Here is a 17,850-nt window from a genome sequence, read left to right on the forward strand (position 1 = left end):
TTGTACGTCTTTCCTAGTATATAAAAATAATTTTTCCATCCCGTTTGAACCACAAAATGACGACTTCTTGGTCCATTACGGAAACGCCTTTCGTTAGACGGGCTCAAGCGGTGTACACGATTCCGGCAAAACGGAATCCAACCTATGCAAACAAAACAAAAAGTGACACCATCTACGCTGTTATTGTTATCGCCTGATGTAGGGATTTTTTAGAATATCGATATCTCTTGGAATGGTCTGAAAAAAGTTGCAATTTTTTTCAAGAAAATGTCGTTTCTAATTGTCAATTAAAAAACTATAAAATGTTTCGCAAAAATTCTACGTTAGGCGGTAGAGAATGTTAAGCATATTCAGTTAAAATTTTAAGTCAATCGGATGAAAACTTTTTGAGTTGTCATGTACACCGTCTCGGAAAATGCAGTTTTCGACGCGAAAGCGTAGAGGATTATGCTCGCGGGAGTCGCGCCAAGTAACATCGTCCTTATATTACATATCGAAAATAGTCCCCCCACTTGCTCCTCGCGGGCGAAGTTCTCCTTGCGAGAGGAATAAAATCGCCGGGTACAACCGGCGTAAAGGCTGCAACAAATGCCTTTTAAGTGCCACTCCGTTGGGCACCGTTGTAATTCTTTAAGCGGGAGGAGAGGCTTATATATCCTTTAAGGAAAATCCACGACGGGACGACTCGAGGAGCCGGGCGCCGCGGCGATCGATACGGAACGCGGGACAATAAAGCGCACGACGCGTTTCTCACGTCCGGTTTCTGTTTCCCTCTCGGGTTTCAAGAATTGATTTTGTCTCGGCTGTCCTCGCGCCGCCTTGGGTTGCGCAAGCCGAAAGGTATTATCGGGAGTGTGTTTCTCTCCGGCACACGCCGAGAGCGAAGACTAATGATGACAGTCAAACAAACGAGCCGTCCGGGCGAAACGGTCATATAAATCAACAAAAATAAAATTCCTACATATATTAGAGCCGCTGCGCGGAAGTGTTTTTGCCCCGTGAACTTTCAACGCACACATGCTGTTTATCAGTCATTTAAATATATTCACACATCCTTTTTGTATCTGCGCGTGCGAAAAATATTCTTCGCGTTACCTGGCGTGAGGCGAATCATACTTTCGTGTGGTCGAGCGCAATCGAATCGAATCTATTCGTGTTCGAATTCAAATCGAATTTTAGCGACATTGTTTTGAAAACGATTTTATTGTTACATTTATTAGAAAAAAGTGACGGATTCGAAATCGTCGAAGTCGAGTCTCTTTGATTCGAACCTTCAGTGACTCGATTCGATTCGAAGCGATTTGTGCACCGATCTTCGCACTCGACGGATCGAAATGATTAAAGAAAGGGGTAATAGCTCGTGGAGCGGTGGCGAGACGTGATAGACGAAACGGTTTGCGGTAGCGACAAACGCATCTCGATTCCCTATAAGGACGTGACGAACGCCCGTGGAATTTCCTAGCGTAATAACGCGTCGGCGTGTGTCGGCGGAACGTGCCTCCGCTTTCGTTTCGCCGTGCACTTCTTCATTTCTATCTCCGCGTATTACGTTACCGGGCCGATAACGGAATTATGCGTATAAACGATACGGCACTTGCCGCGTCACACGCTCGAGCCCGTCTCTCCTTTCGTCGGCGTGCCTAACGTCGTTGTTCACGGCGATAATCGCTCTTCATACAGCAATAAATTCGGCGGTAAATCTCTCGCGCTTATTTCGCACGCCGTTGACAGACGGAATCGTGATAGTTTCGTCTTAAAAAAGAGGAGAGAGAAAGAGAAAGAAAACGAGCGCTCATTGACACAGTGACACCATTGACGCGGCCCCTACGGGGTGAGAACGTTGGTAACTCGGCGCCCCGCTGCGCGCACCCTCTTTTTACCTCCCTCGTGTGTACCGAGGGTACGTACGCCTCTCTGCGCCGCGCTCTCTTTTTCTCTCTCTCTCTCGCTCTCTCGTTCCACATCGTATCATTAAAGCTGTTCACCCTCGTTTTTATTCGAGTCGCTCGGAGCTCGCCCCTGGCTCGAGAGAATGCGCGCTGCATTCGTCGGCGGGGCCACCCCTCGCGCGACGGACAAAAAAAATAATATCGCGCTCGACTGAACTAATATTTTCCTCCATCGCGCTGCATCCACGTGGCGAACTCACCTTCCATTTAGGGCCGATCGACCAAAACGGTTGGATAATAGAGATTTCTCTACGCGAGATTACCGTCTACGCTTTTCAACTCGTGCAGACCCGAGATCCAATTGTCTGTTTATAAAATATTTATTTGCGCATTCGATGCACAAATTGTATTTGCACGATATAAACTTAACGAAATATTCGAGTTGATATTTTTCTACGAAGCTGTGTGATAGAAACAAATGATCCCAAGATATACAAAGTTTGCATCGGATGAGGACCTCAGCTGCGCCGAAATCTCTAAGATTGTGTGTTCTCTCGGTTGTCCAGGGTGGCGAAGACGCGGAGAACGCGACGGCCGCCGCGAGCAGTCCGGTGGAGGAGAAATCGGTGGCGAGCAGTCCATCGGCGGACGAGCAGGTAGCCGCGCCGACAGCAGCAGCCCCGGCCGAGCCGAAGGAGGAGACTGTCGCAGCGTCGCCAGCAGTCGCAGCCGTCACCGTCGCCGCTGCCGCCGCTAGCCCGGTTGAGGAAAAGAAAAAGGAACCCACTCCCTCCGCCCCCACTCCTGTCCCGTCTGTCGAGGATAAGAAAGAGGAGGCGGTCGAAAAAGTCGAGGCCGAGAAAAAAGTAGTCGAGGTCAGTCAGTCAGCCGGCGGTCACTCCGTAGCGGACCCGGTAGAGATTCCCGTCTACCGAGTCCAACCAGTCGCGACGCCGTCTATCATTGAGAGGAAAGCCAGTGAGGACCTCCCGTCCCTGCCCCCGTCCAGTCCGCCACCGACCCCCATAGATCCGTCGCCCTTGCAGCAGGCTCGGCAGGCCGCGGCGAACGCCACAGCCCTGGTCGAGGCGCTCAAGCTGCCTGCCGTGGCTGCCAGCGAGGAGGAGTCGACGCCGGCACCGCCGCCCGACGTCGCGTGCCCGTCGTCCCGCGAGGATCTTCTCCCCCAAGAGAGCCGCGCGAGCGAATCCACCACCCGTACTATCGCGATCCCGACATCAATCGCGCCCACCTTCGATGACTCGCCCCCGACGGAAGAGACCTGCGTCGTCGAGGAAGTAGATGAGGAGAAAGTGTCTGAGCGTCAGGGAAACGAGGCAAATAGGGCGAAGGGAACTCCGCCACTAGCGATGGAGCGTGATGGTAAAGATGCACTGCGCAAAGGTGCCGAGCAAGTTCCTGACGTTGTTGCGACGGCTAAAGTTATGAATGAGCTTCTACCGGCCGTGGAGTGTCAAGCAAAATGCGAGATAAATAGCGGTGAAGTTGCGATGAAGATAAACGTACTACCTAACGCCGGACATAATGAAAAGGTCGACGCTGAAACGTTATCGTCGACTGAGATTGAAACAAAAGACGCCTGCCCGGCGGTAAAGCAACCTTTATCGTCTGAAAATATATCTAATAAGAAATTATTAGACTCGGAAGTTTTTTCACTTGTAAAAGACACGTCTCTCGAATCGAAGAACTTGATGGAAGCCAGTCTGAACAAAAAGATAATTGAAAGCCCATCGATCGAAGCTGTGGAACAATCGAGCGGAGTATCGGTCGAATACGAACACGATTACACGAAACAGGTGCGAGAGGAAATCAAGGACGACGAAGGAGTTGCGTCGGTCGAACTATACATAAATTCCGAGGAGGGTCCGCTGTCAGTTTCGGAGGATATTCTGGTGGAAGCCAAGCCAGCGCTGATCATTCCGGAGGATGATAGCGTGGAGGAGCTTACCGACACCACTGAGTCCGTCAAGGTGATCCCCGAAACCGACGAGGAGAAACTGGAACTCGAGCTTGAGTTGGACACCGCGCTGCCCATGGGAGAGATTCTGATCTTGGAAGAATTGGAGGACATGTCCGTCCCGGAAGACACGACAGTTGAGCCACTGAACGAATTTGTTGGCGCGTCTCTGAAAAACAAGACGGAAGCGATTGATGAAATTGAAAACACGTTGCCATGTCCGCCCGAGGATTTAACCACATTCAGGTTCACCGAGATACCTTCGGGCATCGAGGCGAAAACCTTTATAACATACAAAGGGTGTCCTCTTTCAGCAGAGGCTCGCGTAGCATCGCCGAAATTCTGTCCCTCAGATGATTCGGACTCGATGCACTGTTTACCGCCACTGATAGACGTTCCGTCGTATTCCCCCTCGGAAATACACTCGAGTGAGCCCCAGACGCTAGTTCTCTCGCCCGAACCCATGCCAATCTCTTTGGAGGATCTACCCCCGGCGCCTGAAGATACGGGAACGCAAAGCTTAGATTCCTTCGATTATCCCTTACCCCCACCGGACGAACTCTCTTGTACGTTACCATTGATTGCCCCCGGAAACTTGCTTGTAGCCGAGGTACCACCAGCTCCCGTCGAACATGCGGCCAACCCAAGAGACCCGACAGAGACGCTCCTCACACCTCCCATAAGTCCTAACGTCCAGCGATCCAATGTCACACCCGGCATCGCGACAGAAACCGCCACGAAAGATCGTTCGCAAATTCCTTCGTATTGCGCGGACGACAGCAGCAATCGCGAGCAATCGATGCTGCTGAGCGAACCGCCGACGATGTCACGTAATCAATCAAACGTTGAGTTGAAGGAGAGGCTGGCGGCCGAGTGTGTGGCGAAGAGCGAAAGCCAGGAAGAGGTCTTGTCGTGTCAGTTGTCGAACTCCATCCTGTCGACTGCCACCAAGGAGCATCACCAGGTGACTAACATGCAACACAACCTCCTGGCATGAATGCGGCCGGCCAAAGTTCTTTGGCGGACGCCTCGTTCCACGTATATCTTCGTCGTACGGTTCGCACAGTACTGTTTCTGTGGTCTTATAGCCTGAAAAATATCGGCTCTCCCGATTTCCACGCTCTTCCCGGAAGATCCCTCCAGTGCTCTCCGTTCAGAAATTATTGACACGTACTTTGGACTTGAAAAACTCTCGCCTTCCCCCTTATATCTCCCCTCCCCCCCTTTCCGTCTTGTATCCAGCAAACAGACCTCTCCGCCCTGTTCTCTCGACGAAGGGTAACATCGAGCGACATGAGACTGACAGCCACGTACGGGGGTGACCTAGCACGACTCTCGTCCCAAGAACAAAATTATACTTTGCCGTTTGGGTGTGCCGACGCACGACCGGAGCCGGTCGAGTCCTCAGAGAGTCCGCTCAGCCCATTTTCCGTCCCGATGCGTCCCCGTTGTGTTTCAACGCCTTAAGGGTCTCGTCTCGTGTGCATCCTTCGTTCTACCGAACGTGATTAACACAAGCCTTACTCTGCTATTCGATGTCCTCCGACGCTTCCATCCAATTCTCCCCGTTTGAAACCCTATATATATATATATATATAATATATATATTATATATATCTATATATTACCACGATTACCACAATTGCCACCTGTGTTGTTTGCCTCTTGGTTTTCTTGATAATATTAACACGACCTTCCGTACGATTAAAATCGATGCGTTGCAGTAGAGTACTTTGTACGGCGCGGCGAACAGCGGAGCACTCGCAACTGCCGCGCTAGTTAATACCATTTCCGTAGATCGTATATCTTTTTCCACATCGAACGCTCTCTTATACTAATAATAACATAGACGCTCGATTATATAGAGGTACCTCTAGCGTGAATCTCATTGATAGACGCAAGAGCAGTTGGACTAATGACACGCGCGTGGTAGCTGGCGTTTATAGATTTTTTTTTTATAGACGTGCTCATTAGAGGAGCTCGAATCTTACTGTCGTGCTGTTCTCGTAATTGCATCTGTTGTGTCGTAAGCATCTTGTACTTGCGCATGCCGAGTTTCCTTATCTGAGGGTTCGTCAGCGGGATTTTCAATTCTTTGCGCTGCCCGAAGCATGACGAAACGATTCTGCTGAGGCATTTCGTCGTCGCACGCTGCGCTTCGAGCGAGGAGGTAATAGTCGTCGCGATTGTCCAGGCTGCAGGGCCCGCAATGCAGGGCCAGACTTGGAAATATATTTAGCTCTAACGCGCATTTTTATATTAATTAATGCTATTGTTAGTAACAATTTTCCTAGACAGTTCCGTCAACTCCAGTTCCATTTGTTTTACTACATCGTAGATTACCGCTGTATACAAACTGCTATTTTCTTACATGTATGTGTACAAAAAGAAATTCTACTTTGAGCTCTCTTCCTGAGCAATCTCTGAACAGCTGTTATCTCCTACTTGAACCGCAACATGTGCAGCATAATCATCTCGCGATGATTCACTCGTGACGGTCATTTAAGTCTGATGATTCACGAGAAGGGAAGAGATTTCGTTTTATAAACGAACACTGTTCGGCAGAATCGGTCTTACGTCCTTCGTTCTCGTTAAAGCATGCTGGGATTTGGACTTGAAGAAAGAGAGAGAGAGAGTGAGTGTGTGTGTGTGTGTGCGCGTGTGTGTGTGCGAGAGAAATGATGAATGACCGAGTATGCGTGACGATCGTGTAACGGGGAGACTTGTGTTTTACAGAAGGCTCCGGAAGTCGAGGCGCCGGTAGAAAACAACGTCGCCCACGATGTCAGCACGACGGAAAGCGTCGATGAGGCACCCAAAGTGGCACCTCCGGCTATCCCGACCGAGGCACCACCCGCCCCCCTGCCGACAGCACCGGCTATCACCGAGGACGTCGCCTCGGTCACCAAGGTATATAAATATATTTCCAGTCTGGTCTGGCAGTCTGAAGATTATAATCACATACTACGCTGTGTCTGCGCTATTATTAGCCTCGAGTGAGTCATTGTCGATGATGTCGCGGGATAGCGTCGATCGATCGTTTCGAGTACATGTGCCGGGGAGAGTCTCAACGACTCTCGGCTCTCTTTATCCTTATTCGCTTTGTGGCCGAGGATTTTCTTGCGCGCGTTTACAAAGTGCTTTAATGAGAAATTTGAAAGATGACTGAGAGCCAGAATGAGAATGTTATTATATTAAGTTATGCAATCGTGTGAAGTGTATGAGTACAATGGTGAAACTTTTCTCTTGGAAGGAGCCTCGGTCCCTTCAGAAAGGAGTATTTGTTCCCAACGAATTCGTTTTGTCGACAATTCGCAAAATAAGGAAGACTTTGTGCGTCTCGGCGATTCTCGGATAGAATTTCTTGGCTTTCTAGCTGCTTTAAATAATGAGATAGTTGGCAATTTTGACGTGATTCTTGTATATGCATGATGATCGCCAAAAGATCGTTTATGCTCGACGAGCGTAAGTGAGTCTGAAGGTCATTATCGAGTATATTGGCCGACGAAGATTAATGAGCGAGGGGCCATCTGATTAATACCGCGATTACACCTTTTTACAGTGACTAAGCAGTCATAAACGCCACTAATGCTCTTATTCTCTTTCTGTCCAAAGGCCATCGAGGAGATCGACATAAGTGATAAAGCAGTCGCGGCGGCAGTGAACGAAGCTATCGAATGCAACACGAATGTAAGTGTTCTTTTTTTTTCTCGCGATGTTCTCGCAACATTGATTCCTATTCAAATAGACGAGCCATTAATCTTTTCTTTTTCAGGAAATCATCGCTGACGCGCACCACCAAAACAACATAAACGAATAAGCGCCACTAATCGAATTGTATTTTGGAAAGAAGAAAGTTCTTTTCTCTCGTTAAAACCAAAAAAGTATATTATATAGATATGTATATTTGGACCATTCCTGCAAACAGAAAATAACGTTCTTTCGTTACGAGCAGCAAAAGGGGAAAACGGGGCGATGACGACGATGACGATGACGACGACCACGGCATCGCGAGAGCATATAGACTCTATAGTAGGCCTATTAATTATTAGACGGTGTTTTACGGCAGGGCAAAACGGGAGAGTACGTGCGTGAAAGTCCATGATCGTTTATTTAAGAACTATTTACGTTCGCGAGGTCATTCATTGCATGAATACATTGTATGATTCTGAATAAGCACACATGACGTTCATGCACGGTCTCTTTCACGGATCAAACGACGCTCGCTTCCTTATGGCGCGCGGGAAGGGCTTTGAAGAGCGCCGAAATGCTTTTGGATCTTCGTCCAGCCGCGGGTTACAACGTCCCTGCTGTGTAGAAATTTTTTAAGTATCATTAACTGTTACTGAGATAAAGTCTAATGCTCGAACATCGCGCGACGGACAAGCGATAGGAGCGATTAATTAAGATCGTCGAGGCGATAGGGCGAGAATCGTTCGTCGCGCATTCCAGAGGAAATACTCATTGGATGGCGCCCTCCCGTAATTACATAACTATTGTACTCTATGAGAGCGAAAAAGTGTGAACGAGAGTGAAAGTGAGACAGAAAGAAAGCGAGAGCATGAGAGAGAATGCGAGAGAGAAAGAGGAAGCCGAAATATAGAGGAAGAAATCGAGAGGGCAGGCTGTGTGTGATATAGCGATTGACGGTGTGAAAGGGGAAAGAGAATGAAAGCGCGCGAACCGAGAGATGGAGACGCGTCTTCGCCACGGTGAGAACAGGAGAAAGATGGAAATACGCGAGCGAGATAAGGGTAAGGAGGCTTTGTTCAGCGACACGCGACGAAGTTCCGTATGCATAAAAGTCGCACTCACATCGGCGACACTTCGAGGGCACCCGGCATATTGTTTCGCTCGCATTTCCATCGCGGTCCTTGGTTTTCCTTTTTCCGTTTACATCTGTACAATCGAGTTTTACGTTGTAACGAGGAACTGCACATTTTTTAAACATATAATTTTGATAGGCGCGCGCGCGCGCGCGCACACAAAGGCGCTTGCGAGGCACACGAGGAGAGACGTTATTACACCAATACTGAGCAAAGAGGACATTTTACAACGCGTATACGTATATACGTACATGAAACATACGAAATAAAGTATATACAGTAAGTCGAAAAAAAAACGAGATGTAAGTGATATATTAATCTAGACTATAGAGAGAATGAGTTTATGTAAATTCGGCGTTTGTTCGAACATTGCTACTTCTCCATACGAGAGAGAACACTTATGACGAAGCCTATCGTAATTTTTATGATAATCATTAAAAAAAAATCGCCTAATTACAATTTACGAGACATACACAATTTACCACCCCCGGAAACGGTACCTTTGTCAGGTTTTCATACGATGTTTCTACGTTTCTACGTTTATACGGATCTCCAGAAGTAAAAGAGTAATTACCTTACGAGAAGCTTTTTTTATCAAGATCGTAGCCGTAGATCAATAAAGCTGTAAACGAGAAGCGCATTATACACGTGTGACGACGCTCCGATATCCGGTAATATCGCCGAGCGTAGCGAGGAAAGGGACCGAGTTTTGTGCTCGTGTCCACGATCGGCATTAATTTCTAAGTGGTTACATACATATTTACGTGTATGGGCGGGAAAGAAGTAAAGTTAAAAGTTGTATAGTAAAAACCATTCATTAAATATATCTGTCCGTAAAAAAAGAAAAAAAAAGAAATGATCTTTACAACGAAAGAGAAATTTAACTTTTCTTCTTGATAGGACGACGCGTTTTGGCGACGAGAGCGAACTTTTTTATCGAAATTCTTATCTTCACGAGCGAAATCACACCGAGACTGATAATACCCGTGCACCCGTAACATTCTCTAGTGATTGTTATCACTCTGAGGCGCCGTCGAGGCAAACCTCGCTCGTTTATTTATTTTGCGCCGGAGACTAACAAAATTGTGAATGAGACCTTTGAATCGAAACCGCCTCAGACGCGGAAGTACAGTCTCCAGTATCTTCGATCAGCAGTTATAATAGTAATTAAACTATTCTACATTTATCTATAACCTATAATAAACTGTGAAACAAAGTATATCAGCGGCGAGTATTTATTTCGTTTTAGAAACCTGTGTCCTGCATCGATATCGCAACTTTATACTAATATACACGAGTTATATACACGTTATTTTCCCTTTCTATAAAAAAGTATCACAATAGCCTTTCTAAACTATTTATCATCGTATCCAGCTCGTCTTTATTCAATTCCAAATTTATGATACGTCGAGATTCCTTATCTTCCACTATGAGATCGACCTGGAGCAGTGATTCTCTTAACGAAGCCATCTTACTTGAACCCATCACCAACTATAGAGAAATGTAACGAACCAATTAAGTGTAGAACTCTTATTTATACGGCACCTGTTCTTCTTTTTAATAGAATATTAGATTACATGCAATTTCAGTGTAAATAAATAAGAGTTTTATCTAATGTAATCTGATCCCATTCTATTTAATATTTTAAACAGGGAGGCGCTAATTAAGCAGTTTTCTCCGCTGAACGCGGCCAATCTCATACCTTCAATCTCCAATCGTGATCGATCACAGTCGGCAGTTTTGCCTTACAATGTTCCTTCAATAAAGCGTCCGTCAGTTGTTCCCTGCGCACCTTCAAGCAAGTAAGGATGTTCTGTTGCACTTGCTCGGGTAACTCATGGTATTCTTGCGGCATCTAGAAAACAATAATTTCCCAATGACATTTAGGAAGGCAAAGTGAGTGTAGAGTTATATTATGTCAGTTATGCCGCACTGCACTAATGAATTTGACGAGAGTTCAGTTCGATCGACGTGACGGCCAGTATCTCAGCCGTCGTACCTTTTCCTCCACCGTGTGGAGAGAAACGGGATTCCGCAGCAACGACGATATTAGCTTGTAAACCCCTTCGTACTCCGCTCTGCTCCAGTCCATGCTGTTGGCGAACTTGCGATAGGACGGCCCTGGGCGACCGCAGATCTCGTCGACGCACGCGTGCAACAGCTGGATACAAAACAAGCCGGTCGGGCGATTATCAGACGAAAGCAAGGCCGTTATTGCGTTACTCACCTCCTTCAAGACGTCGCTCTTCTCCTCGCTGAAGAGGCTGATGTACAAAGATTGAGCGCTCTCCATGACTGTGTTCCTCAAACCGCGTTTCCTTTACATTGGCAACGTCATCGCGACACTGCTAACTGCGAAAACGGATTAGAATTTAAATTCCGGAAATTTACCAAACCTCATAATTGCACCTGGTGTGACTTAGTCGATGGAAGACTTGATTGAACGTGACTTTAGACGCCGAGAGAAGGCCACCTTTTCTCGTTCCCTTTATGGGAACGCCGTCGACTCGTTTGTCATTTAGCGCGTTTCACTGTCTTCCAAATCTTACGTATAAACTCATATATTACGACAAACTTGCTCCAATCCTTTCGCTCGATCGAGAGAGCAACAACAGACGTGAGGTTAGGACGTTTACGCAGTTCACGTCACCTGCTGGCGCATCACGGAAATACGTGCACACATGCGTGTATGTATATACCTGAGTAAATTAGCGCGAGATATAAAATAACTGAATAACAAATCATTTTAACTTTTGCAGAACGGTCGAGCGAAAATCAAAGAAATTGTAACAATAAAATATGTACAAATTGCAATAATAATAGAGCAGTAATGAGCTTGTAACAGAATGATGGGCCATTTGAACGGCAAACTGATCCTTGACATGAGAACAGAGTCAAATTCCTTAATGTATAAATTAATATATTTTTTTACAAATATCGTAGTTCAGTAACAGTAATGAATTGTATTCTACAAAACTTTTGCAACGTTCGTTACGTTCTTCACGTCCTGTAGATCGTTACCGAAAACCTTTCCTTTAACTTCCGTCCAACAGTTTGTCGCAAGTTCCGTCGCCCTTTCCGCACCCTCCTTCAAAATCTCGTCTAAATAGGCGGGTTCTCCGGTTAATCTCAATATGTCCTTGCGAATTGGAGACAATTTTTCTATCACTACGTCGGCTAATACCAATTTGTACCTATTAAAAATCAGGATAACTCGTAATAATCATTCATTAACTTACTCATTTATGAAAGTTTCCGAAAATAATTACTTCATGTACGTATACATATGTTAGTCGCGTTCGACATAGCAAATCTGAGGCGCCGAAGTGCATTTCCAGTCAAAAACGACTCGTGGATGGAAAACCATCGTATTGACTTGGATTCAACATCGATCGATGAGTCATTTCTGACTGGGCTTCCTCTTTTTTTCACTCATTTCCCACTCTAGCTCGCTCGAACGCAAAGCAGCACTCCGACGCACCTCGTACTTGCAGCGCCGAACGCAGCTAATGTATAATAAAATCTAAATGTTCGTCAAATGCTTACTGTCCTGTATTTAATCCTACGGCCTCCTTACATATTTCCTCCGGAGTCTTCCCGGTGAACAGAGAGTGTATATTAATCAAATTGCTCACGCCTGGTCGTTCATCTGGCTCGTAAGTCACTTCGGACGTGAAGTCAGTCACAGCCTTTTTCACTTTCTCCAACAGCACGTCGGGCTCATCCAAGATGTTCAACCTGGTCTTGGGATCTGCGTGTGATTTTGACATTTTCTTCATGGGCTCACGTAGAGACTTGATTCTCTGGCTCGGACCATCTTAAGATGTAAAACAATTTTACTCGCCAGTCGACATCTTCAAAATCGAAATCAATCGCAATTAAAATTCGGAGACCTACTACTAATAAGAGTATGCGGTATCGGGAAGGTCTGTCCGTACTGTCTGTTAAATATATACGCTAAATCTTGTGCCAGTTGAATATGCTGAACTTGGTCCTGTCCGACCGGAACGTGCGTTGCTCTGTTAGGAAGAATCTTTATATTCATTGCATTGCACAAAAATTATAGGACAATTTTTTATTGTACATTAATACTGCAGAGGATCCATTTGCTAAACTCCAAAATGAATATATATCTATTATATCTTCATGTGCTTTCAATTCTAGATTTTTCCCCTGAAGTATTAATACACGAATAAGAATTATCTTGCATATCCAACAGGAGAGACACTTGCTTGTACAATAATATATCAGCTGCCTGCAGAACAGGATAGTTATACAAGCCTGCGGGTACATTCTTTAAGAACTCGCTCTTTTCCTTGAATTGCGGTAGGTGCGCCAGCCTCGCCATGGTCGTGATGTTAACTAAGATCCAATACAGTCCCAGGTGCGTCAGTACGTCGGACTGTTGGAACAAGATACTTTTCTTGAAGTCCACGCCACATGCTATCAGTGTCGCCGTCATCAGCAGAACGTTCTGCCTCAATTCCTTGGGGTTCTACAAAAATTGCGCGTTGTCAGCAGGCGTCAGTGTCGGAATGGCGAAAGTTAATCCATCGTAAGTTTTACTTGCGGCAAGGTAATGGAATGCAAATCCGCTATGGTGCACAGAACGGCTTCGCCGGAATCCTGCAGCTCCACCCATCTCCGAATGGCGCCGAAGTAATTGCCCACATGCACGCTTCCCGTGGGCTGAATTCCAGAGACTATCCTCTTCGGATAGTTAATCCGCGTTGTCTGCAAAACAGAAGAGCACACGATAGCAAAAGATCGACGCCGTGACCGATTGTTGCTCCAATTAATGTAATGAATAAACCTCTTCCCAAAATGTAACAATAATTCTTAGAGTACTTTAAGCACGTTGATTAACATTAAATCTATCTACCTCGCGAAAAATTCTGTCTCGGGCATAAAGAGAGATTGGGATACTTTAGAGAGGTTAGATGACGAAACGTGATCGAACCTGCTTGCTGTATTCCCTGAGTCCCTCGGACTTCGCTACCCGAGCTGCTCCCAAGCGAGCAGCAGCTCGCAATACTTTCAGCATATTTCAAATAAATATCGACTTTATTGACGTCGGATGTGAGGTTAGGATCCGACGATCGAGAGCTCAGACGGGGGGAGCCGGGAGCTCTTCGATTGGGAACGCAAGCGCTTTTAGAAGGTGTAGAAAGTGTAATATAGAGTAGCTACAAGGAACAGGATTTATGCTACGCGCCCCGTAAAGACCGCTGTGTATAAAGGTTGTGGTCAAGTCAAAGGTTGCCGCTACAAATGCTTCGAAGTGTTTCTTTTCTCTGTCTATCTTTACTGAAACAAAAGGAGAAGAAGATTACTTCGAAGCATTTGAAGCGATTGACTGCAACCAAAGATATCTACTAGCGAATTCGATTGCTTGCACTGGTGCGCACTGAGTGCAAGCAACCGAATTCGCCATAAAGGAGAAGAAAAGACAATTCGCCAAACGCTCGATACATATGCAACGCTAATTGCCACACATGTTACGCTTACAAGTTTAAATAAATTGGCAGGTTTAAGTAACATTACAAGTTTAAAGAATTGTAATGACCAGTGTAGAAGGCGCAGCTGAAACATCCACTGGTCCGCCAGTGATGCTTCAGCCAATCGCAAACTGCCTTTTAAATTCGGGACTCATCGAGTGCGCTGAGGAAACGCGTCGGCGTCCATTGTTTTCTAACAACTTGCGAAGAGCAACGAAACTTCCGGTTCCTCCTTTCCATCAAAGTACGAAAGCGATTAAATAGAACGAGAAATATATTTCGGGAGCCACGAGAAAACAAAACTTTACGTTTAATGAGAGATACAAAGGCTCCTCAAATGGAATAAGCTCATAAAATACAGTCTGCCATTTTTCCTGAGTGACGTTCAACCGCGAAAAGTTGACGCGAGTGGATTAATTTTTTATTTTGATTTTTTGCAGATTGTTTGCGATTGACGCAGTTAATGAATCGCTCATCTTGTCATCTCATCCATTAGTCTGTCTCGAATTTCTAGAAATAACCCACGGATAACGTTTCGTCTCCTCGCACGGGCTTCGTGTCCCCTCGTGAGACCATCTCATTTTCTGCGTCATCTGATCGAGAGCTAATTATGGTCTCCACCGCGAAAATCTTCAACGTCACCGTACCGCAGAAGGATGATCTCTGCTGCGCGATCTGCAAGATCGTGAATTCCGAAAACAATTCTATCATCTATTCCAACTACTGCGGGAACAAGCTCAAGTGTCGGTAGGTAAAACAACGATTGTTAAATGTCGTTGTAGCGCATCTCGCGGATTAAAGTGAGCCTCGGATTGCCAACGAGTTCACCTTCGATTTCATAGAGGAAACGTTTCGGCTTGCAGGCAATTTCTCCGAGAGACCCCTCACGCGATGGCCGCGCCGATAGTTAATCGAAAACTCCTCGAGACCGGCGGTTCTCTTTACGTCATCGTCGCCAAGGACTTTTTCAAGAGCTGCACCTTCCGGGACCACTGTGACGCCCTCAACATACAGGTGGTACGTGATCGCAAAGACACGCGAAGTGCGTAATATCTCTGGCGAGGCTGACCTAATTCGTTGATCTCGATGTGCGAATGTTGCGCAGATGAATCTACTCGACCCAATGCCGACTTACGTTTACAAGACGTGCCTACTTTTCACCGTGGAGCATAAGCTGGCACCGCAGTGGAACAAAGTCGGGCTATACCTCGTCGAGGGACGAGATTTTCTCAGCTCGACGGGAAGCGTCAATGCGATCACGCTAAACATCAAAGACATCCGCGGTACGAAGTCCGATTTTTAACTAACTATAGCGTTAAGGCCTGTGTCCACGATGCTAGAACTTGGTCCAAGTTCTAGCTTCGAAAAATATGTAGTCAATCAAGTTCTAGCATCGTGGGTACAGGTCTTTAGATATACAGTTTTGCGTATGCGTATATCAAGAGGAATTTCTTTAGCGTGAAGAATAATTTAGAAGGCTAGCAAAAGATTCAGGTTGTAAGGGGCCAAACAGATGGTGAAGCCTGATCTACAACGTGCTCTTTGCGTTTAGAAATATTTTATTCTGTAGCCAACAAATTTGTTTAAAAATTTTATGCAAATTCACAAATGCTTTAAGCATATTGATTTTCTACGGCAAAATAGAACTTAAGAAAAGATCAATATTGCAGATAACAGCGCTCAGCTTCAAGTGGAAGCTGTAAATCTTAAAATACCATTCTTAAGACTGAATACTACGCGTTCTTTGCAACATGACGTGCAGCCACCAGTACGCGTCCTACCGAGGTGAAAAATAATTGTCAAGATTCTAAGAATTTCGTTAATGTGTAAATTGCTGTTGCAAAATAAATTCTGGGCCAGTCTTTATATTATAATTATTGAAAACTAACAAATATATTGATTACTTTATAATATCATCACTTAAATCCAGTTATTAATAATTTCATAAATATCTGTAGCTTGAAAATGGCGAACGTATTGAGTACGTCGACAGAAATTAAAGAAAACCACTTGTACAAGGATTACGAAAATCTGCGGGCGTATTGGGAAAATATGGTATAAATCTATTATATAAAAAAACTCATTAAAATTAATGTCTTCTCAGCTCAATTTTCTTCATTTAACATTAATTGCATTGCTAGTCCTGCTGAGATAAAAATTAGCTACGTACAAAGAATAATTGAACTCTTCGAAAGTAGACTTGCTGAAGTTATATGTTTTATATTACTAATCGTCAAATATAATGTGTAAACTATATATGGTGCAATTAATCTCGTTATTTTAGCACGGGTACATATTACCAGATTATAAGGAAGGACTCTTATTTTACGATATCGAGTTCTTCTACTTCAAGTCGAGCGTTTTCGTATATCCTGAAACGTGCTTAACCTCAGGACTTCCAGAAATTCTTCCGCTTGTAATGGATCCAGTATCCAGGATTTATAAATTTGCTGGAGATCTAAGAGGAAGCGTAACAAAATTATGCGGGCAGCAATTGGATGTGTGCCCGATGGTGAGAACATGAACTGCATATGTTTTATACAATATTAATATGAACTTTCTACGTAAAATAGCACATTAATTGCTACTATCGTTTACGAAGATTAATATATCTCTCATTTGCTGTAACCATGACATAATTTAATGTTCTTATTATAATAACATCATATTTATAATAATTATAATAATTAGTATAATAATATTTCTATAATAATTAACAAATTTGTTATTTTGCAGTATCTAAATATTGTACTAAAATAAAATCGGTATGTCTGATTATTCTTACTTTTAATGCGTAACTGATTTCGTAGGATACGTATCAAGCAGCTGTTCTAGCGTGCACACCGATATTATCAAGGGTTGATAGATTTTCAGCCTGCGATACTGGATACGGTACTCGATCAAGAAAGTCCAGCAGTGTGACACCTTTGTCTCGGTCATTTGATACATGCGATATTCCCACAAAACGATCGCGATTATCACTACCAAAGGTTAATGATTCTCTTGCGTTCAAGACTGACAATGAGACCGATGATTTCAATTTTGGAAATGGTCCAACGTGTACCACGAGCAACTTTGATAAGTTGCTTAAAACTGCTGGTAGTATTTCGATGGCGTTATTTAACGCAGATAGTGCTGTGGCCAGCAAACCAATCATACAAGAAAATGAGAGCAAATCGCATTATTTTAAACAAGAATCTGAAAACAAATCTTTCATGGTAAATACTTTATATGCACAAACTTATTATGCAGCAATGTTGCCCACAATAACGAAACAAATAATAACAATATATTAATAACAACATACATTCAAGGAGCTGACGGACCAAGAAGAAAAACCCGGTAAACAAAGTCTAAAGGAAAAATTGTTAAAGAATTTTTAAGGAAATATTTCTCGATTTGCCACATCAATTACAATTAGATGTCATTACTCTTTTCTTTGTTAAATCTTTAAAATATAATTATAGCATAAGAACAATTGGTATAACAAAAAAAATGCTCTCGATAGAACAATTAGAGCGTCAACTTTAAAAATTATAATAAATAAATCGGAATATAAATTAAAATTATAGATTATAAATTATTTATTTCTCAGAACGTAAAAAGATTATAAAGCAAAAATCACAGTAATTAAAAATTCCGATTTAAACAGCGAAAAA

The 17,850-nt window shown here is 44.4% G+C and overlaps 4 protein-coding genes across 9 annotated transcripts in view; 2 read left to right on the forward strand and 2 right to left on the reverse strand.

Annotated features, from left to right (window-relative positions):
- LOC105567840 (neurofilament medium polypeptide) overlaps nt 1–9,911 on the forward strand; it is a 110,272-nt gene extending 100,361 nt beyond the window's left edge. For all 3 annotated transcript variants that reach the window (XM_012023049.1, XM_012023051.1, XM_012023050.1), the window contains exons 5-8: nt 2,456–2,764; nt 6,604–6,777; nt 7,483–7,557; nt 7,643–9,911. In XM_012023049.1, coding sequence (XP_011878439.1) covers nt 2,456–2,764; nt 6,604–6,777; nt 7,483–7,557; nt 7,643–7,687 — 603 coding nt within the window. In that variant the 3' untranslated portion in view covers nt 7,688–9,911. The remainder of the gene's footprint in view (nt 1–2,455; nt 2,765–6,603; nt 6,778–7,482; nt 7,558–7,642) is intronic.
- A 3-nt stretch (nt 9,912–9,914) lies between these two features.
- Nucleotides 9,915–11,500, reverse strand: LOC105567841 (COMM domain-containing protein 8-like). 3 transcript variants are annotated; one of them, XM_012023054.1, is made up of 5 exons: nt 11,103–11,500; nt 10,921–11,038; nt 10,693–10,854; nt 10,396–10,548; nt 9,915–10,184 (listed from the first exon to the last, which is right to left on the reverse strand). In XM_012023054.1, the coding sequence occupies exons 2-5, from the start codon at nt 10,984–10,986 to the stop codon at nt 10,029–10,031; spliced, it is 537 nt and encodes a 178-aa protein (XP_011878444.1). In that variant the 5' UTR covers nt 10,987–11,038; nt 11,103–11,500; the 3' UTR covers nt 9,915–10,028. The 3 variants fall into 3 exon arrangements, with proteins under 3 accessions (XP_011878444.1, XP_011878443.1, XP_011878442.1); XM_012023053.1 differs by having other exon boundaries at nt 10,921–11,045; XM_012023052.1 differs by having other exon boundaries at nt 10,921–11,500.
- Nucleotides 11,501–11,596: 96 nt separating this feature from the next.
- LOC105567844 (tryptophan--tRNA ligase, mitochondrial) lies at nt 11,597–13,821 on the reverse strand. The gene is made up of 6 exons (XM_012023058.1): nt 13,654–13,821; nt 13,260–13,427; nt 12,926–13,188; nt 12,591–12,712; nt 12,240–12,510; nt 11,597–11,887 (listed from the first exon to the last, which is right to left on the reverse strand). The coding sequence occupies exons 1-6, from the start codon at nt 13,735–13,737 to the stop codon at nt 11,662–11,664; spliced, it is 1,134 nt and encodes a 377-aa protein (XP_011878448.1). The 5' UTR covers nt 13,738–13,821; the 3' UTR covers nt 11,597–11,661.
- A 48-nt stretch (nt 13,822–13,869) lies between these two features.
- LOC105567843 (uncharacterized protein C18orf63-like) lies at nt 13,870–17,811 on the forward strand. Of its 2 annotated transcripts, none has more exons than XM_012023055.1 (9): nt 13,870–13,933; nt 14,706–14,938; nt 15,055–15,208; nt 15,297–15,474; nt 15,862–15,976; nt 16,150–16,246; nt 16,476–16,703; nt 17,002–17,409; nt 17,506–17,811. In XM_012023055.1, exons 2-9 carry the CDS (start codon nt 14,802–14,804, stop codon nt 17,572–17,574), a joined length of 1,386 nt encoding a protein of 461 aa, XP_011878445.1. In that variant the 5' UTR covers nt 13,870–13,933; nt 14,706–14,801; the 3' UTR covers nt 17,575–17,811. The 2 variants fall into 2 exon arrangements, with proteins under 2 accessions (XP_011878445.1, XP_011878446.1); XM_012023056.1 differs by lacking the exon at nt 13,870–13,933 and adding an exon at nt 14,385–14,435.
- The last annotated feature ends 39 nt before the right edge of the window (nt 17,812–17,850 follow it).

Source organism: Vollenhovia emeryi, unplaced genomic scaffold (genome assembly GCF_000949405.1).
Source record: "Vollenhovia emeryi isolate VEMERY1.0 unplaced genomic scaffold, V.emery_V1.0 DF939133.1, whole genome shotgun sequence".
Taxonomy (NCBI): domain Eukaryota; kingdom Metazoa; phylum Arthropoda; class Insecta; order Hymenoptera; family Formicidae; genus Vollenhovia; species Vollenhovia emeryi.

Bases quoted from the DNA above. Each gene is read 5' to 3' on its own strand.
- LOC105567841 (XM_012023054.1), bottom strand. From the start codon at position 10,986: ATGGAGAGCGCTCAATCTTTGTACATCAGCCTCTTCAGCGAGGAGAAG. The intron at 10,855-10,920 runs GTGAGTAACGCA...TTTTGTATCCAG, and splicing joins AGAGCGACGTCTTGAAGGAG to CTGTTGCACGCGTGCGTCGA. The intron at 10,185-10,395 runs GTATGAGATTGG...ATTTCTCTATAG, and splicing joins ATCACGATTGGAGATTGAAG to TTGGTGATGGGTTCAAGTAA.
- LOC105567844 (XM_012023058.1), bottom strand. From the start codon at position 13,737: ATGCTGAAAGTATTGCGAGCTGCTGCTCGCTTGGGAGCAGCTCGGGTA. The intron at 12,713-12,925 runs GCAAGTGTCTCT...TCTTCCTAACAG, and splicing joins GCTGATATATTATTGTACAA to AGCAACGCACGTTCCGGTCG. The intron at 12,511-12,590 runs GTAGGTCTCCGA...TTACATCTTAAG, and splicing joins ACCGCATACTCTTATTAGTA to ATGGTCCGAGCCAGAGAATC.
- LOC105567843 (XM_012023055.1), top strand. From the start codon at position 14,802: ATGGTCTCCACCGCGAAAATCTTCAACGTCACCGTACCGCAGAAGGAT. The intron at 16,247-16,475 runs GTATAAATCTAT...TCGTTATTTTAG, and splicing joins GGGCGTATTGGGAAAATATG to CACGGGTACATATTACCAGA. The intron at 16,704-17,001 runs GTGAGAACATGA...CTGATTTCGTAG, and splicing joins AATTGGATGTGTGCCCGATG to GATACGTATCAAGCAGCTGT.